Source organism: Rhinatrema bivittatum, chromosome 2 (assembly GCF_901001135.1).
Source record: "Rhinatrema bivittatum chromosome 2, aRhiBiv1.1, whole genome shotgun sequence".
Lineage (NCBI taxonomy): Eukaryota > Metazoa > Chordata > Amphibia > Gymnophiona > Rhinatrematidae > Rhinatrema > Rhinatrema bivittatum.
Window position 1 is genome coordinate 656,747,277 of NC_042616.1, and position 25,223 is coordinate 656,772,499.

The 25,223-nt window shown below is 45.4% G+C and overlaps 1 protein-coding gene across 1 annotated transcript in view; it reads left to right on the forward strand.

The window, feature by feature from the left end:
- DNAJC5B (DnaJ heat shock protein family (Hsp40) member C5 beta) overlaps nt 1-22,902 on the forward strand; it is a 106,497-nt gene extending 83,595 nt beyond the window's left edge. The window contains exons 3-5 of the mRNA XM_029591392.1: nt 16,600-16,813; nt 20,301-20,472; nt 22,722-22,902. Coding sequence (XP_029447252.1) covers nt 16,600-16,813; nt 20,301-20,472; nt 22,722-22,816 — 481 coding nt within the window. The 3' untranslated portion in view covers nt 22,817-22,902. The remainder of the gene's footprint in view (nt 1-16,599; nt 16,814-20,300; nt 20,473-22,721) is intronic.
- The last annotated feature ends 2,321 nt before the right edge of the window (nt 22,903-25,223 follow it).

Here is a 25,223-nt window from a genome sequence, read left to right on the forward strand (position 1 = left end):
TAGGGAGCCCTTTCCTACACAAAGGAAAGGGAACTCTCCCCGGGTGTAGCCAGCCTGTATCTACCCTCTGCCTCTGTGCCTTGCTGCCATGCACAAGATGACTCTCTCAACTCCTTGTGGTGTTCTGGCCACTATCATGGTTGCTCAGTGTGTTGGTGCTAGTCTTTCTGCTTGCTATGTTCCTCCTTTTATTGTGCTGTAGAATGTCGATGCCACTTGTTTTGCTGCTTTGCCTTTCGTGCTGCCTTCGAGGGTTCATGCATTTCTTATCGGTGCTCTCTTTTGAAGCTGTGGTGTGTTTTTGACACTCTCGCTGCTGCTTTGTGCCTCTATTAAAGCATTCTTCTTGCCACTCCTGGTACCCCTTTGCCCCTTTAAAGTACTTTAGGCTATTCATGCCACTTTGGTGCCACTTTGCCACAGTCTATGTACTTTGGAGCTGTTTTGCTGTTCTGATGATTGCTCCCCAGAAGTTTCATCAAAATTGATAATAAAACCCCAATTCTGCAGCCAAAATAGGCTGCAAATACTTCCCCATTGACTTTAATGGGAACCGGAAAACGAATGCACGTATCAACGTATCGGGGCGCCATTGAATGAATTCAACATATCTGGGCCCCAACGAATATGTATCCCGAATCCAACGAATACTTTCTAGGGATGTGCAGAGGGACGGCATACGTTGCATTCGTGATTCGTATTCGTCGGGGAGCAAATGCGTTGCATTCGGCCGTATGGCGCCCCGATGTGTTAATGCGGCGAGTTATATTCGTGTCCCAGCTAAAATTAAAATTAACTACAACCCCCCACCCTCCTGACCCCCCCAAGACTTACCAAAACTCCCTGGTGGTCCAGCAGGGAGTCCAGAAGCCATCCCCTGCACTCTCACACCCTCATTTGCTGGTTTCATCATGGCGCCGATAGCCTGTGTCACAGGGGCTACCGGTGCCATTGGTCAGCCCCTGTCACATGGTAACCGGCGCCATCTTGTGCTCCTACCATGTGACAGGGGCTGACCAATGGCACCGGTACCCCTGTAACATAGTATAGGCAAAGGCTATCGGCGCCATTTTGAGTCCTGGCATCGGCCGGCTGGCGTGCAGGAGGTCGCTCCGGGACCCCTGTTGGACCCCCAGGGACATTTGGCCAGCTTGGGAGGGCCTCCTGACCCCCACAAGACTTGTCAAAAGTCCAGCGGGGTCCGGGAGCGACCTCCTGCATGCCGGCCGTCCGATTCCAGGACTCAAAATGGCGCCGATCGCCTTTACCCTCACTATGTCACAGGTACCGACGGTCAGCCCCTGTGACATAGTGAGGGCAAAGGCGATCTGCTGCCAGTGTTCAAAATGGCGCCAATCGCCTTTGCCCTCACTATGTCACAGGGGCCGACCGTCAGTACCTGTGACATAGTGAGGGCAAAGGCAATCGGCGCCATTTTGAGTATTGGCATCGGACGGCCGGTGTGCAGGAGGTCGCTCCCGGACCCCCGCTGGACTTTTGGCAAGTCTTGTGGGGGTCAGGAGGCCCCCCCAAGCTAGCCAAATGTCCCTGTGGGTCCAACGGGTGTCCCGGAGAGACCTCCTGCACACCGGCCGTCCGATGCCAGGACTCAAAATGGTGCCGATAGCCTTTGCCCATACTATGTCACAGGGGCTACCGGTACCATTGGTCAGCCCCTGTCACATGGTAGGAGCACAAGATGGCGCCGATGGTCATGTGACAGGGGCTGACCAATGGCACTGGTAGCCCCTGTGACAAAGGCTATCGGCACCATGATGAAACCAGCACCGAGGGTGTGAGTGCAGGGGATAGTTTCCGGACCCCCCGCTGGACCACCAGGGATTTTTGGTAAGTCTTGGGGGGGTTCAGGAGGGTTTGTTTAAATTTTTATTTAGGTGGCCGAATAAAACAGAAATCCGTTAAATACGTGGGGAGTCGCAATGCGTTTCGCCTCCCCACGTATTTAACAGATAGGACAAAATACATTGTGGATCACAAATACGTGGAAAACGGATGCACACCCCCTAATACTTTCTGGATGCACATCCCTAGCGTGGGATGGGAGATCAGAGTACACAGCCCTTTGTGTGTCTGTGTTGTTGGAAAGAGGGATTGGGGCATGAACTTCTTTCTGTATTTGTGTAGGGGGAGGTGAAATCGGGAATTGAAGCATGTGGCCTCTTGATCTTCTTGCTGAGGGGTTAGGGGAATGAACAGAGATTAATTGGGGCATTGTGGTCCCTTCATTCTATTATTTGGGGTTGAGGGACTGGAATGGGGATGAAATCTCTACCTTCCTAACCAGTCTGCACTTAAAGGACTAGTTAATTTCTACTTGGACTTAGTATAATTTATTGGGTTACTGTGTGCACAGTACTACCATGGCCCCATTAGTGTAGCCAAAAATGTAAAATGTGTATGGTAAATTTTTTGCATACTACATTGAGTACTGTTTTACCATGACATCAACATTTTACAGACTCGCATGCTAAATATTTTTTTATCATGAGTTTTATTCATAGGCCCCCAATTATAGATATGTCATATAAAAGCATTAGGTACTAACTGGATTGTTCAAAATGTCAATTGATCTGTTTCTTGGTTCCATTTTTCTTGTTCCTATGTATTCTTTAATTTTTTGCCCTATAACAGTCTTTTCCTTATGTAGTTGCACTTTTTTAGAATGAAAGGTGCAAACCACTTATTATGACCCACAAACATCATTATTTAAAATGTCTTTCCCTATATCTACTCTTTTCACTGCTCACGTTATGGTCATGCTTTGCATGTACTATTTTGATTCAAGAAATTAAACTGAGCAAGTCAGTAATATCAGGCTCAATAACCATCCAACAATCTTGTATTTAATCCTTTTCAAATTAGACTGGTTTGATTCATAGAGACTGATTTAGTAAAATGCATACTAATAATTACTGCTAGCCATCTGAATCCTCTGGGGGTATGCATGGAAATGAATTTTGTTCCATGTCATTATATGAGTTTGTTTTGGATTTACAACATTTATATCATTTTTTTTCCTGTGTGTATAAAGTTTCATTCATTTGTTTCATTGTAATGCATGCTAAAACGTTTTAGCATGGGCTAAAATAACATAATGACATAAAAACTTGTATTCATTTCTTTGTGTCATTTCAGATAGGAAACAGCAAAAAAATGAGACAAAGTATCACTGATGTTTTCATGTTATTTTAAAATGACAGCACATCCATAAAGTTCTCTCCCAACTCCAGGAACTCCTCTAGGGCTGCCCACTTTATCTGGCTAAATCTAGATCCCTAATGAATATAGGAAGTTAGATTTAGCTGCTCAGTGGGGTGAAAGTTTCATCTCATAGAATCCAGCTGCCTCTCTATCCAATCAGGTAGCTGGATTTCACGGAACATCAGCCCCTAAGACTCTACCTAACTGATATATTGACTGCTTTATTTTTTTCTGTTGACTTTGATGCAGAAGTGCAGCCAGGAATGGGCCATGGGGGCTTGAGACCCCTCACTTACAGGCCGATACAGTAAAAATCACGGGAGAGTGAGTGCTCGCCCACTCTCCCGGCGCGCACACGGGCCACTCTCCTGTGCGCGCGATTCAGTAAATACAATTATTCAAATTAGGGCCCGCGGTAAAAAGAGGCGCTAGGGACACTAGCGCGTCCCTAGCGCCTCTTTTTTTACAGGAGCGGCGGCTGTCAGCGGGTTTGACAGCCGATGCTCAATTTTGCCGGCATCGGTTCTCAAACCCGCTGGCAGCCATGGGTTCGGAAACCGGACGCTGGCAAAATTGAGCGTCCGTTTTCAACCCGCGGGCCGATTCTAAAAATTTTTTTTTTAATTTTTGATTAATTTTAATTTTTGGGACCTCCAACTTAATATCGTCATGATATTAAGTCGGAGGGTGTACAGAAAAGCAGTTTTTACTGCTTTTCTGTACACTTTCCCGGTGACGGCAGAAAACGCCTACCTTTGGGTAGGCGCTAATTTCTGAAAGTAAAATGTTTGGCTTGGCTGCACATTTTACTTTCTGTATCATGCGGGAATGACTAATAGGGCCATCAACATGCATTTGCATGTTGCGGGCGCTATTAGTTTCGGGCGGGTTGGACGCGCGTTTTCGACACGCGCGTCCAAATGCGGCTTAACAGTGCGCTCTGCCGGAGTGCACTGTACTGTATCGGCCTGTTATTCCACCCCTAGCAGCAGAGTCATGCCCCATCTGAGTCAGCTCCTTAAAGTTGCAGCAATTAGAGGGTCTGGAGGCCCTGGAATCACTGCTATGTCCATGATCCTTTGTGCCTTTAAGAGGGATAACTTGAATGGGAAACATCACTGCACTTGGGCTAGACTTGTAAAAGTTTGAGGCCATCAAAATCATTGTTTACTTTTGGCAGGTAATTATACCCCTCCTCTTGGCCCCTTCAAAGTTCAGGAATGCCTGGGATGGATGGAAGTCTATTTACATAATTGCTCATCAGCAGTAGCTTCCATAACCACTGAGGGAGAATGAGAAACAGCAGAGACAGCCCTGGGAGAGAGTGAAGAGACTCACATACAGAGATCTGCCAGAAACTGAAAGGGTTTGGTAGCAGGTACAAACTTACAGGTCTATCCTGTAAAGTGCGGCCGCGTTTACCCTGCTCCTAAGCCACGTTCTACTCACTTTCCGGCCGCGTTATCCCTTCCTGCGATCCCGAATCCCCTTTAATCTTCTCCTACCGCGTCCTAAAATCCCCGGGCAACCCCTTCCGCACGCGGCATGTATATTGCATGCAAACGAGCGAATTAGCTATTCCCTAGCATCCCGTAACCCGCGCCCCGACTATCGCTATCTTTCCCTGCCGTTTGTCGCGCGTTTAACCTGCTAACTTACCGCCTACCCTTACCCTTGCGGTAGAGGCAGGGGTAAGGGTAAGTGGCAAGCTTTCCCCCAGCCCCCGCTCACCTGCCCCGGCCGCGATCATGGGTGCCGGTCTCCAGGGCAGCCCCAGTCCTCTCCCCTCCTCCCGAAGCAAAAAAAAAAAGCAAAAAAAACGTAAAAGCAAAAAGTAAGTCGCTTCGCCGCTTCACACTGTCAGAGTGTCTCTTCTTCCCTCCTCCCGGAGCAAGGCTGCTTTTCGCGCCCTGCTTTGGGAGGAGGGAAGAAGAGACACTCTGACAGTGTGAAGCGGCGAAGCAACTTACTTTTTGCAGCCCTGATCGGGCCTCTCCTGCCTCCCGCTGCGCGACTTACTTTTTTTTCCAGCCGTCCGGCCATCAGGAAGAACGGATCTGTTAGGTCACAAAGCCGCCGCCGAGTCCTGAGACGGAGCAGCGGTGCGCGTGCATGCAGGGAATGTCCACGAGCGCATCCCGCCAACTCCAGTTCTCTCCCTCCCCCCCCCCCCCCCCCCGCAAGAGTTGTCTTAAGAAAAGTTAGCAGAGCCTCGGCGAAGCACCGGACGCCCTCAGAGCGCCGAGCTGGACCCTTACCCTGCCGGGCCTCTCCTGCCTCCCGCTGTGCGACTTACTTTTTTTCCAGCCGTCCGGCCATCAGGAAGAACGGATCGTGCTCCCCTGCCTCCCGGGGAAGATGGATGCCAGCACGGGGGAAAGCGGCCCCTGTGCATGCAATTGGCCGCTCAAGACGTGACATCACGACATTTGACGTCACGTCTTGAGCGGCCAATTGCATGCACAGGGGCCGCTTTCCCCCGTGCTGGCATCCATCTTCCCCGGGAGGCACGATCCGTTCTTCCTGATGGCCGGACGGCTGGAAAAAAAAAGTAAGTCGCGCAACGGGAGGCAGGAGAGGTCGTCCGATGTCCGGAGGGGGGTGCAAAAAGTAAGTCGCTTCGCCGCTTCGTACTGCCAGTCCCTTCTCCCCTCCTCCCGGAGCAAGGCTGCTTTTCGCGCCCTGCTTCGGGAGGAGGGGAGGGGGACTGGCAGTCCCGACTTCCTGGTATCTGTCATTTCAAATGACATTTGAAATGACAGATACCAGCATGGCGTGAAGCGTTAGGCCCGCGCACCCAGGATACTGTATAGGCGCTCTATCCAGTAAAATGGGTTGCGCGGGCCTAACGCTTCACGGACCCTTCTTAGACGCGGTTTACATTTGCATAAAATTATTGTTCAGGATCGAGCGGTAGGTGAGCTGCACTGTGCGTGCGGCATCCGCGGGTGCGCCGGGCACTAACGCAGCTCTTCCTACCACTCGGTACTGGATAGACCTGTTAGATTGTAAGCCCTCTGGGGATAGGGAAATACCTACAGTACCTGAATGTAATCCGCTTTGAAGTGCTGAAAAAAGTGTGAAAAGCGGAATATTAAAAAAAAAAAAATCTAATGTTGTGAAGACCCACATGGGATGGGGGACTGGCCGCAGTGCCCACCCATGTTAATCTTGGCCTCCCCCCCCCCCCCAAAAAAAAACCAAAACAAAACAACATTGTGTTTTGGCTCTGCCCCTGCTTTGGTGCATAAAGAATAACAATGTAAACTTGCAACCAAAGAATGTCCCGTGCCACAAATATCTGTTCCAGCTCTGGTTAGGTTATTCACCTCTTATCCAGGTGACAGCAGTAACTGAATATGTACCTAATGATGTACTGAAGGTCTTCTCTAGAAGGAGTGCACTGAGAGCAAATTTGAGATTTTACCGTCTTGAAAAAGCATCTTCTGAAATGTTGAGCTTAGCAGCCTTGGCAGGCTCTCTCCGGCTCAACAAAGATCAGGAGCCATAATTCACCACCACACTGCAAAGTATCACAGTTCACCAATATCTAGACTAATGTTCACATTGCCTATGGACAACCCATGAGTCTGTACCAGTGAATCCAATTACTTTTGGAAACTGAAAAAAAAAAAAACAAAAAAACTAACTGTGCCTCTTTTGTACTTCGTAAACCCCTTAATGTTTGCGCAAGTAGAATAATTTCTTCTATTACTTTTGCCTTAGAATACTAGTAAGGTACATTTTGCTTCCTTAAATCGTCAAGTGTCTTGCATATAAAGCCTTACTTTATTTTTTCAAGCATTTCATGTGCTTGACAAAAAAAATATTTGGTCCCAGAAGAGGAGAATTGTTATGGAAAAAATGCAAAGTGAGTTGAATTTAGTTGTACATAGGAGATGAATAAGGAGAATTTACATAGCAATCTGTGGTACAACAGACAACAGTGTTTTACCCATCATTATTAGTAATTACAATAAAAAACAGAAACCATTTATGAATAAAGTAGAAATGTCAGAGGAATTCACACTAAGTAGAGTAGTTGTAAATATTTGCAAGATAAAATGATGATTCATGATTTTTGATTTATTCTAATTAATCTATCAGCATATGCTAATTATTTTTAAGAGGCTGAAAGACTGTCACCAAAGTACTTTCCTGTGCTACACAGAATTCCATTAATATTTTTAAGTACAAGGACTAAAGTATTAATATGAATGATTAAGAGACGTCTTTGTGATGTCCAATCCAATTAGATAATTATTATTGTAATTGAATCAATGTTTCTTTAATTTACTTATAGCTTGTCTACTCTGTTATATAGCCTGAGGACTCCCTACACAGCGACTGACTAGTTATACCTCTGATTTACCTCTGCAGGGGAATTGGATTTATAGAATGAAGTGTATAGGTAGAGTCTTGATAGGAAGAGTTTACATATCGTTAATTTTCTTTTTCCTGTAAATTCCCAGAGATGGTGCAAAACGTAGCGCGGCCTTACATCCTGAATGGAAAGGAAGCAATTTGTCTTGTTATAGTGTTTTTATATATTATATATCTATATGCATAACAATTTACTTGCTGAAATGTGCTGTTAGATTAAAGGAAGGGCAATGGAAAGAAAAAAGAGATGGAGAGAGAAGACAGTGGGATTTCAAAGGATAGATGCATTAATTGGATTCAGACCTGAATCTGCAGGTGTACATGTCAACGACAAACACACTGAACAACTATTTCTGGAAACATTTGAAATATCCTATATATTGCCAGTGGTATTCCCTAATTGTTTTGAAAGATTTATTGGATAAGTTTATTGCTAGAGCCAAAATGTTTTGCTGAGGCTGTTACATACCAACAAATTGCCTTGTGTGTAGGTATAAACTAGCATTTGTTTTTTCCTTTCCATGTTTAAAATAAATGGATAGATAAATAAATACATGTATGATCTTTACAAGCAGCAGAATTTGGTATCATTTGTAGAGCCTGGAAATTCTGGATATTTATGTTCTCTATATACCATCCAAGACAATCTGATCAGTAACTTAGCATGCAATTGTATCATCTTAAAACGTATACAATTTAACTTTCGTAATTGCAGCCTTATGTCATAATTTGGGCTTTTGTTTGTCCTGTAGCATGCATGGCATCCAATTCAAGTATATACTGGGCCTGCTGGCTCTCTTGAACTATCACTAAAGTACTTAACAGTTCAGCTTCTTGCTTATTTTTAGCCTGCAAATGTTCATGTTCATCATATTTCCTCTCAAGATCCAACAATTGCTCCAGATTATGTTCAAGACTATCTTAAAAGAACCTTTAGTCGGACAATGCTTTCCCATTTGGAATGACAGAGAAGATGCAGGAGAAAGGGAGGAGATCCAGGCAAAGAGGGAATTATTCCCTCATCAGAGTCCTATGGGGGCTCCATACTTTACTTCTCCTTCAGTGGCTGTGTTAGAAGCTTCAAATCTGTAAATCTCCTTGATCATTACCTGGGGAATGAATGGGGGGGGGGGGGGGGGGAAGGCCGAATAGGGAGCAGATCTTGTGCAGCAGATGAGGGATGCTCTAGGAAGTGAACAAAGTGATAAGACAATAAAATGAATGCCTTTTCACAAACTCAACAATTTGTTCTGTGGTATTTCCTGCTTCAGGAACTGCAGTTTTCTGCTCAGTGTGATCTATCAAAAAATTCATCTCGGGGAAGACCATTTTCAAAGCTATTTACTCTGAGAAATAGCAATTTACTCAGGTAATTTGGCTTGCCAAAAATTGCCCTCCTCTGCCAGGCTAAAAATAATTGTTGACTTTATATATAGTGCCAGCCCTCCTCCCTTTCTTTCTACCTGGTGCTTCCTGGATAGATTGTAGTCCAGTATAACTATATCCCAGTCATGGTTTCCTGGGTACCTGACGATTAAACTAGGTAAAATGCTTTTTTACCTGTATAAATCGCTTTAAGAATTGTCCTCATTTCAAGACAATTACTACTATTGTACAAAAAGAAAGATATATCAACTATACTTAGGGCCCCTACAATTAGCAAAAAGCTAGGGGGAGGGGAATTTTCAAAGCTATGTATGTAGGAGAAAGAAGGTCAATCACGTTATTTGGTTGTATGAAACGTATGGGGCAGATTTTTAAAACAGCGCACGCTACCCGGTGTGCACAAATGTACACCTGATTTGCACTCCCCCCCAACTTCCCCTGCCTTCCCCTATCTAACCCAACCCCCAGCCCTACCTAAATCCCCCCACCTTATTTCAAGGAGTTATGCCTGCATCTTGCAGGTGTAACTTGCGCGCGTGCTGGCCGGATGCCGGCACGCCATCCCCCGGCACAGCCGCTGTGACGGAGGACTCGGGATTGCCCCCCGGACCACCGCCCCGCCCCCTTCCTGCCCCTTTTTCAAAGCCCCGGGACATGCGCGCGTCCCAGGGCTTGTGCGCACCACCGAGCCTATGCAAAACAGGCTCGGCGCGCTCAGGAGGGGCTTTAAAGGGTTACACGTGTATATTACGCGCGTAACCCTTTGAAAATCTACCTCTATGTGCGTAGAAGACATTTTCAGATCTATGCTTGTACTTTTCCAGCAAAATTCCACCAGGACAAAAATGAGGTGCAAGTGTGTATGTGTGTGTGTGTGTACTTTGTACAAAAAAAAAAAGCTACAAGAAGGTGCGAGTAATTGTGTGCCCTCTGCACAAAAAGATGGTTCAAGTGTTTGTGTGTACTTTGTACTCGCAGCAGTTTTCAAAGTGGAAGTCCTGACATACTTTCCCTTTGAAAACTGGTGCAAAAGTCACAGGTTAAAAGTACATATGGCCTTTACACCAATGTGGGCAGTTTGAAAATTGCTCCCTTCAAAATACAGAAGTGCACATACTGAAACTGGTTGGAGGATCTACCTGCCAGGATACGTCTGGGTTTCCTAGTGACATTCAAGAAGGAGCTGTTGGATGAGGCTGAGATGAACTGCTTCTGCCATTTCTAGCACTCGGTCAGGCAAGGAGAAAAATCATGAGGCAGAAGCATCGGGAGAGCTCAGTAGTCCCTTTTGGGTGGGTGGGTGGGTGGGGGAGTTTATGTGGGCTGGCCTGACCCTTTTAGAAGATGGTAGCCCTGGGTGAAGAGGGCTGCCATCACACATTTTTCCCTTTTCCTGCAAGATATTTTCTAGTGGAACTTCTTCATAAGAAGTTGCCGCAGTATTATTTGGTGGAGAGAAAAAGGTACCATGGGAATGCCCCTACTGTGTTCTACTGCAGTCCGTGGTATTTGATCCCTCGCATGGTAAAATAATGCAGCATAGTCAATGACCCCCTAAAATGGTTATAGTCTGCATTAAATTTGCTATAATCTGCCTTGAGGCCACCCTTGGTAAAAGCGGATTATGAAATTTCCATAAATAAATACATTCTTCACAGCTAACATAGTAAATAATAAAGACCAATTGGCCCATCAAGTTTGCCCAGTTGAGATTCTTCCTGCTGGTTTTCTAGATGAAGATACATTTTTCGCATATGCAAACTACCACTACCACAGTGAGGTTCAAATAATAAGAAAAGTAGTCCATGTGCCTATAACTAAAAACTCACCTGAGCTAGAAAATGTTAACTTATCCCTATCAATTAATAAGCAGAATGTAAATTCAAACAAAAAACACACTTTGAAATGTTTGTATGCTAATGCCAGAAGTCTAAGAAGTAAGATGGGAGAATTAGAATGTATAGCAGTGAATGATGACATAGACTTAACTGGCATCTCAGAGACATGGTAGAAGGAGGACAACCAATGGGACAGTGCTATACTGGGGTACAAATTATATCGCAATGACAGAGAGGAGCACCCGGGAGGCGGTGTAGCGCTTTGGGGTAGATTTTTAAAAACAGCGCGATGCATAGCCGCGTGTATCCTCTAAAATCCTGGAGTGACACTGACGTCACGTGCTCCTCTGCGCCTCCGCTCCCGGACCCCCGTTGGACCCAACCGGAACTTTTGGCCAGCTTGGGGGGGTCAGGAGGCCCCCCCAAGCTGGCCAAAAGTTCCGGTTGGGTCCAACAGGGGTCCCGGAGCGACCTCCTGCCACATGACCTACCTGTCACGTGGTAGGAGTACAAGATGGCGCCGATGACCATGTGACAGGGGCTGACCAATGGCACGGCAGCCCCTGTGACACAGGCTATCGGCGCCATGAGGAAATCGCAGACGAGTGCAGGGATGGCTTCCTAACTCCCCGCTGGACCACCAGGGAGTTTTGGTAAGTTTGGGGGGGGGGATTAAGGAGGGTGAGGGGTTTAAATTTTTATTTAGGGAACCGGTGAACGTATGGACAGACCCTCAACTTATGGAATTCTCCATATGTCCATATTGAACAAAATCGACCCTCAACTTCAACTTATCAACTTATCAACGAAAACCTTTTGTCTGCACATCCCTAGAGGTTAGGACTTTTTACCTTGGAGAAGAGACGGCTGAGGGGGGATATGATAGAGGTGTTTAAAATCATGAGAGGTCTAGAACAGGTAGATGTGAATCCGTTATTTACTCTTTCAGATAATAGAAAGAATAGGGGGCACTCCATGAAGTTAGCATGTGGCACATTTAAAACTAATCAGAGAAAGTTCTTTTTTACTCAACGCACAATTAAATTCTGGAATTTGTTGCCAGAGGATGTGGTTAGTGCAGTTAGTGTAGCTGTATTTAAAAAAGGATTGGATAAGTTCTTGGAGGAGAAGTCCATTACCTGCTATTAATTAAGTTGACTTAGAGAATAGCCACTGCCATTAGCAATGGTAACATGGAATAGACTTAGTTTTTGGGTACTTGCCAGGTTCTTATGGCCTGGATTGGCCACTGTTGGAAACAGGATGCTGGGCTTGATGGACACTTGGTCTGACCCAGTATGGCATGTTCTTATGTTCTCCCCATTCCATGTCTTGTATCTGACCTTTCCTCCCTTTTCTTACCACTGCCCTCCATCTCTGTCCTAAGTATGTCCAAAATCTGCTACATTGCGGATCTCAGGCCTTATCTTCTTCCTTTTTGATTCTCACATGTCCAGTTCAAGGACTGGAGTAGAAAATGACACAAACACTGCATGTGACAGTGGATAGGAATTTGGTAGATATTAGGAAAAGTCAATGATATGCAAGTATGAAAGTGAAAGGGGAGGAAAAGTGGCTTGTAATGCCTTGATGGGGTTGAACGGAGGCCTTGTACTCCAGTGAATACTTGAACCAATCCACCATTTTCCTTTCCTATTCAAAACCCATCTGTAGCCATCTGGATCCTTTTATTAAGTATAAATGTGCAATCCTTGATACAGTAAACACTATTAAATAATGGCCTCAATTTTTTCTTGGCATATGCATTTTCATGACATTATTGTCAGTGTAGCACCTATTAATAAAATAGCCTTGTACTTTATTAAAAAAAGTAATTAACTTGTTTTAGAAAACAAATGCAGACATCATGCCATATTAAAAATACCAACTGCTGAGAGGGAGGTAGTGTACCTATTAAGATATCTTTTAGACAATCCATATGTAGAAGCAGTGCCCATTTCAGTCCCTAAAAGGGTAGCCCTGCCCTTTATAAAAAAAAAAAAAAAGGCATCTGAGGCTTCAGTTAGTCTGAATGCCCTCACTAGCCCCTGCCCTAGTGTGATGGCAGTGTGATAAGGAGATATTCCACTTGCCAGTGGGAGGGGTATTGTGAGTATATAAAACCTGTGCACCCATTTATTTATTATTTATTTAATTACAATATTTATAAGCCGCTCATCACCATTTCTGAGTAGGTAACAAAAGCACGTACTCAATAAAATAAAAATAACAAACAATAAAAAACATAGTCATAAAAGCAAACTAAAAACAAACAGCCATGTGATGCAAAGTGCAAAAGGAGAAAGATTCCAAGCTCTGGAGCTCTATTGTGAGCTAGAACTGTCTCTTTGCAGAGTGATGCCAGTGGGTCTATCCCTTCACAGAGAAGGTTCAGGAAAGGAGACATGATCCTGCTTGAAGGAGGTAGCTGGGAACTAGGGAGAGATTGCCCAGGTCTCACCTGAAAGGGAGAACTACAGAAGGAGATGTTGCTGGGGAGTCCAGATAGCATAGAAGGAAGAAATGTTCCTAAGTTAGTCATCATCTTAGAAGATCCAAGAGAGAAAGGGATCTATCAGAGAAGCAGACAAGAGTACCGAGAGGCGCCAGAGGACAAGCATCCTGCTTGGGAAAGTCCATAGAGTCAGAGACTGATCAAACCCAAATCAGCCATAGACTTCAGAAAGAGAAAGGCATACAGAGAAGAGAAAATATCTGCAATACCCCACAGGTAGTGGGGAAGGTAATGGGGGAACCCCCAGAGTGGAAGGGTAGCTGCCCTTTAAGAGTCTATCTGTTTGGGAGGGAGTGAGAGAAAAGACTTAGAGTTACAGTTTTCCATATTGTGGATTTTGTTGTAGTGCTGGAGTATTTCAAAGAGGCGTGGGATAAACATTGTGGATCCATAAAGTCTAGAGGATGTGAATGAAGTGAAGAGGCATGGGGGCGGCTTGCGGGAATGACAGCTACTACCTGGTGATTAATATCTTATTCAAAAAACATACACACGGTTAATGCGACTCCAACATTGCTCTATGCTTCAACGACAAGAGGAAATGCGAAAAAAAAGGATTTGCATTCCCCAAAAAGCAGAGGAGTAGCTTGCTTCATACGGTTGGTTACTACCCCAAACCAAATAAGCCTGATACTTCACTTTCAATGATATCCAGCATAGTTCTCTGCTTCAACGGCAGGGGTAATGATGAAAAGATGATTTATATTCGGACAACAACCAACAAGGACTGAGTTGCACAGGCTGGATAAACATGCGTGGGAGTAGCTTGCTATGACGGCGGTTACTACCCCTAACTAATTAGCTAGATACTTCACTTAGATGCAGCTCCAGCACGGATACCCCTAACCAATTAGCTAGATACTTCACTTAGATGCAGCTCCAGCACTGCTAACTACATCGATGGCAGGGCTGGAAGGGAAATAGATCGATGGCAGGGGTGGAAAGGAAATAGATCGATGGCAGGGGTGGAAGGGAAATAGAACCAAAAAGTCACTTACAAGGGACAAGAGTAACAGATAAGTATGGGGGGGGGGGGGGGAAAAAAAAGTGAAATCTTGCTGGGCAGACTGGATGGACCGTTTGGTCTTCTTCTGCCATCATTTCTATGTTTCTATGTTTCTATGTATTGTGCGGTGGTGTGCCAGAGTTTCCATGGACTTTGTTTTTCCCTGCCATCAGTTATAGTAAAGGACTTTATTTTTTAACAATAGCCTGGGAGTGTAGAGTGATTCTACTGGTGAGCAGGAAGAGCTCCACTGTGTGTGCAAAGACAATCTTCAAGGGTTTGAAAAGACTGAACTTTTCCCTCCTATGCAGGAACCTCATGATGTCATGAGGCCTCTGTGCATGCGTGGACCGTTGGACTGTGGTGGAGTTGGTGCAACTTGCAGGAAGTAGCCCAGCAGGTCCCCACTGTCAGCAAGCGGAGCTGGCTCTGGCAGAGGCCCAACTGGAGCTTCATTTATACGAGCCCTTGTTCCTCTTACGTTGAGCCCTCGGGTACAGGGGCCGGTAGGTCTTAGGTGGGGGCCTCTGCCGAGGAACTGAAGATCTATAGAAGAAGCTGAAGTGAGAAGATGAAGTTGAAGGCAGGCTCAGGTTAAAGGTGGGCAGAATTCTAGTGAAATCCAAGAAGCAGGCCGAGGTCAAATACCAAGAAATCCATCCAAGGGAAGATGGGATAGATGGGCAAGCAGGAAGGCAAGGAACAGCACAGTAGGCAAGGAGGTGAAGACTGAAGACAAGGACGCTGGGCTGAAGACTGAAGACACATGATGCTGGGCTGGAGATTGAAACCCAAGACAAAGACTGGAACTGGAAACACAGGCATCAATGACACAGATGCTAGCAACTCAAGCTACTAGAAGCCAGGTTGACCTGTTGCCGAGGCAAGGACTGAAAACAGGCAAGGACTTTTTATAGGCCAAGATTCTGACATCATTCTCAGGGGACCTGGGGCTTTTTTCACTGCAGTCTCTTTAAATCATAGTATGCCCTAGAGATGTGAATCGTGTCCTCGATCGTCTTAACGATCGATTTCGGCTGGGAGGGGGAGGGAATCGTATTGTTGCCGTTTGGGTGTGTAAACTATCGTGAAAAATCGTTAAAATCATGAGCCGGCACACTAAACCCCCCTAAAACCCACCCCGACCCTTTAAATTAAATCCCCCACCCTCCCGAACCCCCCCCAAATGCTTTAAATTACCTGGGGATCCGGCGGTGGTCCAGAACGGCGGCGGTCCGGAACGGCCCCCTCAATAGAATCGTGTTGTCTTCAGCCGGCGCCATTTTTCAAAATGGCCGCCGCAAAATGGCTGCGGCCATAGACAAAAACGATTCGACGGAGGAGGTCGTTCCGGACCCTCGCTGGACTTTTGGCAAGTCTTGTGGGGGTCAGGAGGCCCCCCCAAGCTGGCCAAAAGTTTCCTGGGAGTCCAGCGGGGTTCCGGGAGCGATTTCTCGCCGCGAATCGTTTTCGTACGGAAAATGGCACCGGCAGGAGATCGAGTGCAGGAGGTCGTTCAGCGGCGGTCCGGAACCCCCCCAGAGATTCTATTGAGGGGGCCGTTCCGGACCACCGCCGTTCTGGACCACCGCCGGATCCCCAGGTTATTTAAAGCATTGGGGGGGGGGGGTTCGGGAGGGTGGGGGATTTAATTTAAAGGGTCGGGGTGGGTTTTAGGGGGTTTTAGTGTGCCGGTTTTCCTGCCCTCCCCCTTCCCCCGATTTACGATTTTTTAACGATAAATCGGGGGAATTGGTATTGTATCGTGGCCCTAACGATTTTTTGACGATTTAAAATATATCGGACGATATTTTAAATCGTCAAAAAACGATTCACATCCCTAGTATGCCCCACATGTGCATACCTAGAGGAGCCTGGGGAGAGAGTACAGGGGCGGTGGCATCTGTCACATATTGGCAGCGTCTTGCCATGTTGAGTAGCAGTTGGCCTGGCCAGGACCAGCAGCGGCATCCTGCCACATGTGTGGGAGTGGCCTGAAGGTGTGCGGCGGCAGTAGCTCAGGCCTGGGGCTGGAGGTGAGAGCAGCTGGAGCTGGAGGTGCAACAGCCTTATGTGCCCTCATGCCTAGGAGCTGACTAGGACAGGGTTACATATAACTTACTGGGCCCAATTTCTCTAAGGTCCATAGGCAAAGAATGGGAGAAAACCTTTATGCTGTAGATTATACCATTTGTGTTTCCTGTCTCATTCTCTTTCTCTCTCTCTGCTTTTGTTCTTTCACACAATAGAAAGTTGGCTCTGAAACATCACCCTGACAAGAATCCTGAAAATCCCGAGGCTGCAGAGATATTCAAAGAAATCAACAATGCGCATACCATACTGACGGACCTGACAAAGAGAAATATATATGATAAATATGGATCCCTGGGACTGTATGTGGCAGAGCAGTTTGGGGAGGAAAACGTTAACACATACTTCATGCTGTCAAGTTGGTGGGCAAAGGTGAGGGTTAATAACACATTTGTTTCCAGTTGTAATCATTTTTTACTGACAGAGTTAATAAATGATGGGGAGGGGGCTAAATACCTTTTTGTAACACATAAATGATAACAGCTTTATTAATAAATGTCAGTGGCTGGTAGGATCACAAAATTAAAAAAAAACTATAATTATGCACATCATCAACACCTTCAGTTAAGGGAAGCTTTCATCTTAATTTACGGAAAGTCTGGCATAATTTGTAATTCTACTAGATAAAGCAGATCATAGAGAGGAACTATAAAATCACTAATAAAGAGATCCCCTCAAAATGCAGCTAAAATAAGTAAGGGTTAAGTTGACCATTAGGACACATAGACAAAATGTAAGCTTATCCATAGGTATTAGTTACAAGAATTAAGCATAAATTCTAGGAATCTCAATCTAATAAACTACCCAATTTAAATGAACTTCCATTAGAATACATAATTTTTCAGTGAAAATTAAAAACGTTAATCCTGAGCATTAAAACATTTTGCAGAATGCTTTTTTTCTTTAATTTGGCACACTGATGGGGTGAAGAAGAAGGTATGTGTAGATGTTTAAAAAAAAAAAAAAAACTTGCCAAAAAATTACTTGTAAAGTGAAATCTTGATTTAATGTAGAAATATGATTAGAAACTACCAAAAATAAAGTCCAGAATTCAGAAGAATATCAATAATAAAGCTAAACCATATACTTCCTCTCCTTCTACAATTTGAATATCTTTGCTTTTTGCTATCACAAATTTCCCAATATAAGAACTCAACTTCAGAATTAGAAACCTTCATATATATGAGCTTTCACAGTCTCGGAGACATTCCAGCACAAACATGCTCATAAATTATGCCCTTCTTATAATCATTGATCCATAGCACACTCTCAAAATAATGTTAAATACTTTTTCATTCTTTTATTTATTTATTTATTTAACTGATTTTATATACTGTCATTCAGTGAAGCCATCATAACGGTTTACAACAGTAATAAATTACAATAAAATTAAAATTGAATAAAATACAATTTGCAAATAAAATTTATCAAAAACTTTGCTTAATAAAGTCTACCCAGCTTCATAGAGTATCCCTAATATGGTTTATTTTTCAAAACTGCAAGGCTTTCTGCATCAGGAGGATGATATTGGTTTCACTTTCGCTGAGAGCGTTTCTGCAGGACACAAGCACAGACGTTATTTAAATGCATGAGGACGTAAGCCTCCTCCAGTCAAAATATTCTGCATGATGACATGCCAACAATATTCTGCATGATGACATGCCAACCATGCTGGAATCCAACAGGGCAATGATAATGCATGCAGTAATGATTTTATCCATAAGCCCTTTCAAATTAAAGAATACCACTCTATCTCCAAATTTAGACCAAATGGTTGTAGGAGTTAAGCATTTACATCCAAAATAATTCATGCTCATTTAATAATGGTTCCCGATCTCTTGCACATCACGATAATCTGAACTCATTCCAGCACTAGCCACTTCAAGTCAATAAATATATGTTTTGTCCAAAGAATGATGCGCCATTGGAGCTTTTATTTTACTTGTAGATATGCACGTGCAATGTTCGTTCAGAAGCACTTTCACTGGTGTCTTAGTACATCCCGAATAGTCTGAACTACAGGGAGACATGATTGCATAAACTCCCCATACAGTCAGTCTGATACTTATTTTAGACATCTCCCATTATGAGGAACTACCCATTCTGGGCCAGTTATAGCTTGTACCCAGTGGGCTGGATTTTAAAAGGGTTACGCACGCCGGGCCTCTTTTAAAAAGGTCTGGCGACGCGCAGAAAGTCCCGCGGCTCGCAAAAAGGGTGGGCTGTGGGGGGGGGGAGGGTCAGGCTCCTGGCACAGCAGCCATATTTGCCGCTGTGCCGGGGATCGCATGCCGACAGTTGGCCGGCGCGCACAACTTACTTCAGCCCCCAAGGCTGAAGTAAGTTTAGTAATAAAAGAAAGAAAAAAAAAAAGGTAGGGGGAAAGGGCGGGGGAAAGGTAGGGGAAGGTGGGGTGGGTGATAGGGAACGGGGGAAGATAGCACGGCTTGACACGGGCTCGGCAGACACAAGGTGCACAATTGTGCACCCCCTTGCGCGCGCCGACCCCCGATTTTATAACATACGTGCGCCTGCGCGCACGTATGTTATAAAATCGGGTGTACATGTGTGCACGCCGCGCTTGCTCCTTTTAAAATCTACCCCAGTGGGCTGGATTTTAAAAAGGTTACGCAAGCCGGGCCTATTTTAAAAACACCCGGCGATGCGCGGACCCGGGACGCGTGTAAGTCCCGGGGCTTTACTAAAGGGGCGGGGCGGGGTCAGAGGCCTCCGACACAGTGGTCATTGCCGCTGTGTTGAAGGATCGCTTGCCGGCAGCCTGCCGGCGCGAGCAACTTGCGCCTACCCAGAGGCAGGCGCAAAAGATAAAATAAAGCTTTTGGGGGGGGGTTAGAGTAGGGCTAGGGGGAGGAAAGGTTAGGAGAAGGGGTGGGAAGATCAGGTTAGGGGGGAGGGACTGGGGGAAGGCAGCTTGGCTCGGCGCGCGCAAGTTATAAAATAAGATGTACAGGTGGGCGCGTCGGGTAGCACGCGCACCTTTTTAAAATCTACCCCGGCGTGAACAATATCCACACAAAAAATGTCTCCCTGGTCAAGAAAGAGAAGACCTTGTGACTTAGTCTTTAATGTTTTTTTCCCTTGCGGATGCAAAGCAGCAAGATTCCCTAAATACCTCATACCATGCTAATATATGCCAATAATGTTTGATAAATAATATCTCTAGATTTTTCAGAATGTCTCGAGATAGTTTTAAATGTCATGCTTCTCTTGTAGTTCGATATACTGAGAGCAAATGTCTAGCTGCAAACTGCCTGGGCTTTAAAAGTGTGTTTCTCCCAGCTGTTTTTTTAATCCTCTACCATTCCATCTACCAGTACTACGCAAGCTGTGAGAGGCAGCCTCTAAAACACACAATGCAGGGCTCTGTTTAGTAAACAAAGTCAAAATCAAGAACCTAAAAGTGTTCATTTAAAATTAAAGGAGGTTTCCTGAGATGAAACTGGAAGAGTCAAAATAGCCTAACTTATTCGTGTAAATATGAATTGTCATTTTGTAAATCTAGACTTTGATTTTCATTACCCTCCATATGCTCTCACCATAATTTCCGTTTTCAAAAACACATTTCATTTTGGTTTGGATCTCCTGTTATGGTTCTGCCAATTTTATTTTCTTCACTTGTCAGTCTAAATCTAATCCTCCTACGATTACAGCAGGTGTGTGCTTAATCTCCTTTCTGTTACGTTGGACAATCAGCAGCCTACCAGCCAGTTGCAGTCTACTTGCATATTTGGCTGCTACTTGTGATCGCTACCTGCCTTACCAACAGATATTTCTCAGAAATCTGTGTAAAAGATTTATCTTTGCTCATGCCATTTCTTTTTTTTTCACTTTTATTTAGGGTTTGTTCGCCATCTGCGGTCTGTTAACAGGATGTTACTTCTGCTGTTGCCTGTGCTGCTGTTGTAACTGTTGCTTTGGAAAGTGTAAACCCAAATCCACAGGAGGAGATTATGAATTTTACGTGTCTCCCGAGGACTTGGAAGAGCAAATCAGGACAGACATGGAAAAAGGTGCTGTAAAACAAAAACAAATATCTAATATATTCAGTTAAAATACCAAAAAAAATGTGGAGGCAGGGCTCATTGATCTTGGATGACATTTTCTGGTCCTCCTAAAAAAGAAATGAAGTGCATCTTTGAAGTGGATCATGCTTTCGTCACTGTGACTCCTGACCTATCTGTGGGAGGTGGCAAGGAACTGCTATGGGAAAAAACACCCTTAGGTGGTGCATGATTCCTAACACTCCTATGGACTTTCAATGACTTTCACATTCCCCCTCCCCCCTCCCCACCATCTCTGATCACATCTGCCCATTTCCGATCATTGCCACATCTTTACCCAGAGCTCTCATCATTCCCTTCTTCCTGCACAGACCTCAAATCACTTCTTTCTGGCTCCAGCAGCAATATCCTGCTTGAGTGGGTCCCAATGCCAGGGCCTAGACTCAGGCCCAGTGCCACGACCCGACACGAAAGCTGGGTCCTGATGCTAGGGTCTCGGCCAGGACCCAGGCCCAACGCCACAACCCGACCTGGAGGCCGGGTCCCCATGCCGGGGCCTCAGCCTAGGCCGGGGCCTGGACTCAGACCTGAAGTCATGATCCATCCCGGAGGCTGGGTCCTAAAGTTGGTGCTTAAGTGTGGACCCAGGCCTGACATCGAACCTGACCCGGAGGCCAGATCCCGACTCAGGGGCCTCAGCCCGGATGCAGGCCCAATACTGCAAACCAACCCATAGGCCAGGTCCTGATGCTGGGGCATAGGCCTAGGCTGGAGTCCGGAACCAGGCCCGATGGTGTGACCTGGGTACTCAAGCCTGGGTCTCAGCTCAGGGTCAGGGCCAGGCCTCGGAGCCCAGGCCTCAGAGCCTTTTCTTCAGCCTGTTCGTTCTTCAGCACTTGCAAGCCAAATGATGCCATCCCTGGGGTCGCACCATGTTAACTCCTGCATATTCACCCCAAGATACCATTTCTGGTGTATTCACCCCAGCAGGCAGCGCCATTGGTTACATCAAAATGGCACCATCCCCTGGGGTGAATGTGGCAGAGTTAATAAACTCTGGCACAACCCCAGCGGACAGCATCATTTGGCAACTGCCAAAGAAAAAAGAGAACAAAGAAGAGGGTCCGAGTCCTGGGCCTGACCCTGGGCCAAGGCCTTGGCATTAGGACCCAGCCTCTGGGCCAGGTTGCAGCATCGGACTTGGGTCCGGGCCAAGGCCCCAGCATCGGGACCTAGCTTCTGGGTCAGGTCGTGGCATTGGGCCTGTGTCCAGGCCCCTGCCTAGGCTTAGGCCAAGGCCCTGGTGTTGGGACCTAGCCTTCGGGTTGGGTCATGGCATCAGGCCTGTGACCTACTGCGTCCTTGGTCTACACACGTTCGAGGCTTCAGTTTGGGCCTAGGCCGAAGCCAGCGGATCCCCACTGGACCAGGTAAGCAGAGGCCGGGGAGGGGAATCCTGGCTGCAGCAATTTTTCAGGTGGGCAGGTGGGAGGCCCTGGGAGTCTTTGTTTTTGTTTTTTGACCATTTTTTTTATTAATTTCCTTTTTTCACATGAATGAAAATGACTCAAACAATCCACGAACTGAAATTCGTGGGGAAAAAACCCCTTCCAAAAATGAAACAAAAACAAAAACACATTTTTTCTTCTCCCGTACATCTCTAGTCTGAGGGTGCCTGAGCAGCCTTTGTTTTCCCAGTTACCTTTGCTGCTTCATAGGTTGCTTCCATAAAAGCTGTTCATATATCTGCAAAGCTGTCAAGCTGCTAACATGATCTGCCAATATTTATTTATAAAATGTATAGTCCACTGACCCATAGAGTTTGGCCAATGGCTCTGGTCTACATTACTTCAGGTTTGTAAGCTCTTCAGAGCAGGGATTCATTATACCTATATCTAATCTGTTGTGCACTGCCTGGTTTAGGGTGCCATCTAAATGTCAATATAAATAAATACATTTAATTAGATTAGATTGAATTAAATAAATAAGTCATTAGTAATCACAGCTAGCTATTTACATTTTATACCGAGCCAGATGTTGATTTAATTTCCTTTCAGTGCTTGTTTACTTTTCTTACAGAATATTTTGAAAACTAAATTTGACAGACTGAATTTTTTTTTCAACTAAACTATCTAACTATGCTACTTTACATAAATGGAGGCTTGCTTGAATAAGTATTTCTATGCTGCCAAATTATTCTCTCTTTAATTGGCCTGTTTCCTACAGCCAAAAACATTTACAGGATTTTTTTTTTCCAGATGGAGATACTCCAATTGTTCTTCAGCCGACCAACACAAGTGAGAAAACCCAACTAATTGGAGATAGCCATCGCAGCTACCATACAGACAATTAATAAACACAGCAAGCTTTAACTGCACCTTTAAAATGGACATTGCCGTGGAGGGGATTCAGAAACTAAAATTAGCATGATTAATCTAGTTTCACATTTGCATTTTAATTTTCAGTTTATCAGAGCTAACTAACTAGATTGCATTTTTCTGGGAATGGAGAATGCCTTTAAATCACCCTTTGTGCACTAGCACATGGAGAGGGTCCTAAAAATCACAGTCAGCAGCTGGCTTTACAAACTCCACCCAGAGTTCCAGTCTTCTCCCATGAATGGGGGTTCTCAGTTAATAACTGATGATGATGAGAGTAAAAATCCAAGAAGTAGGGGTAAAAATGACAGCCTTTAATATAAGAGGACTTTGTCATTTTGCTTTGATTTCTTGAGGTTTTTATCATGTTCTGATAAAGTCCACAATGTGCAAAAATATTCAAAATATGGATGGATTTGTGATTACCAATTGCAAATTTTAGTCCATTTATATAAAGTAGGCCCCATTTATCTTCAAAGGGAGAGATATGTATATGGGGGAGAGAAAGGCAGGGACTTCAGAGTACAGAGCAGAGCCCCTTCACATTTTCTTGAACTTTTCTTTTTAATTTCTCAAGACCTGTTAGTGTTCCTTGCTCTTACTAGCAATTTGTTTTTCATTATTTGCTGTTGCTGCTGGACTCTCACTTTCTGTACTGTTGCAGGACACCTAACCATCATTATTTTGCTGCTAACCCACACAATGGATGCTCCCAGCAGCAGCAGTGGGCTGCCTTCATATTTTCTCATGGTATGCTTGGTCCATAAACGGTCCTGCTTTGGGGTGTGAGGGATTGTTGTCTGTTGGACTGTAAAACCACTTTGAATACGAAGCATGACAAGTCCCTTTTGGAATCCCACTGCACCTACCAATACATGTAGAATCAGCCCATTTTTCATGTCTAACATGCTATTCTCTTGAAATCTGTAAGCAGGCTAGAATATCATTAGTTAACAATACATTAAGGGGTAGATTTTATAAATTTGTGCGATCGCGTACTTTTGTTTGCGCACCAGGCGCGAACAAAAGTACGCTGGATTTTATAAGATACGGCATAGCCGCGCGTATCTTATAAAATCCGGGGTCGGCGCGCGCAAGGGTGTGCACATTTGTGCAACCTGCGCATGCTGAGCTCAGCGCGCGCTGCCTGTTCTCTCCGAGGCCGCTCTGATTTCGGAGCGGCCTCGGAGGGAACTTTCCTTCGCCCTCCCTTCCCCTACCTAACCCACCCCTCCGGCCCTATCTAAAACCCCCCCTTACCTTTGTTGCACGATTTATGCCTGCTAAAAGCAGACGTAAATCTGCGCGCGCCAGCAAGCTGCTGGCGCCCCATCACCCGACCCGGGGGCTGGTCCGGAGGCCTCGACCATGCCCCCGGGCCGGCGCCATGCCCCCGGGCCCGCCCCCGCAACGCCGCGTCATTCCGCAACGCCCCTGACACACCCCCAACACGCCCCGGCACGCCCCTTTTATGAAGCCCCGGGACTTACGCGCGTCCCAGGGCTCTGCGCGCGCCGGCAGCCTTTGCAAAATAGGCGCGCCGGTGTGCGAGGGCCCTGCGCGCATAAATCCGGCCAGATTTACGCGCACAGGGCATTTAAAATCCGCCCCTAAATATGTAGATTGCTCAGTGTACATACTGCCAATTTCCTCTTGTCAATTCCTCTTTCATAAAATATTTCCACTCCTGGCAATCTCATTTTCAGCTACGAGCGACACTATCCATTTTGGCAGCCAAGAGGCAAGCAGAAGCTAGATGTTGGCTTTTCCCCCATAGCTACAGTCACAGGGCAATTTTCAAAGAGATTTGTGCAGGTAAAAAGCATTTTCCCTGCATTAATCGGCTGTCTGAAAATTACTTTCTATCAATGCAGCTAAAAGTCCATGTGTTGTCTCACAGCGTGCACACTTTGATCTGCAACGAGAAGGCATTCCTTGGAGGGGGGGGGGGGGAGGGTTAGGTCGATGGAGAGAGGAAAAGTACACACCTAGGTGACATTTTAGAATCCATGTACGTACTTCTCCAGAAAAGTTCGACTTGCAGAAAAGCAGGCACAAGCATCCCCGAACAGTTTGGGTTATTGGCAGTTTGCAAAGCAAAAGTCTTTGTGTTCATTTTCCTTTGAAAAGTAGTGCAAAGCTCAGGAGTAATGAGTATGTGCAAACTTTGCCCTAATGCAGGCAAAAGTGGAGATATTTGACCACTGTTTGGTATGTTTTCAAGTTCTTTAAAAGTTGTTCATAAAGATATGAGGCACGTGCAGGAGATGACGCCCACCGAAACTCTATTATCAAGCTCCTCTCTGCCTCATTTCCTGCCCCCAAAAGGTTATTCATACACTTAGATACACAACTTTTATTTTACATTTACATATATTTTAC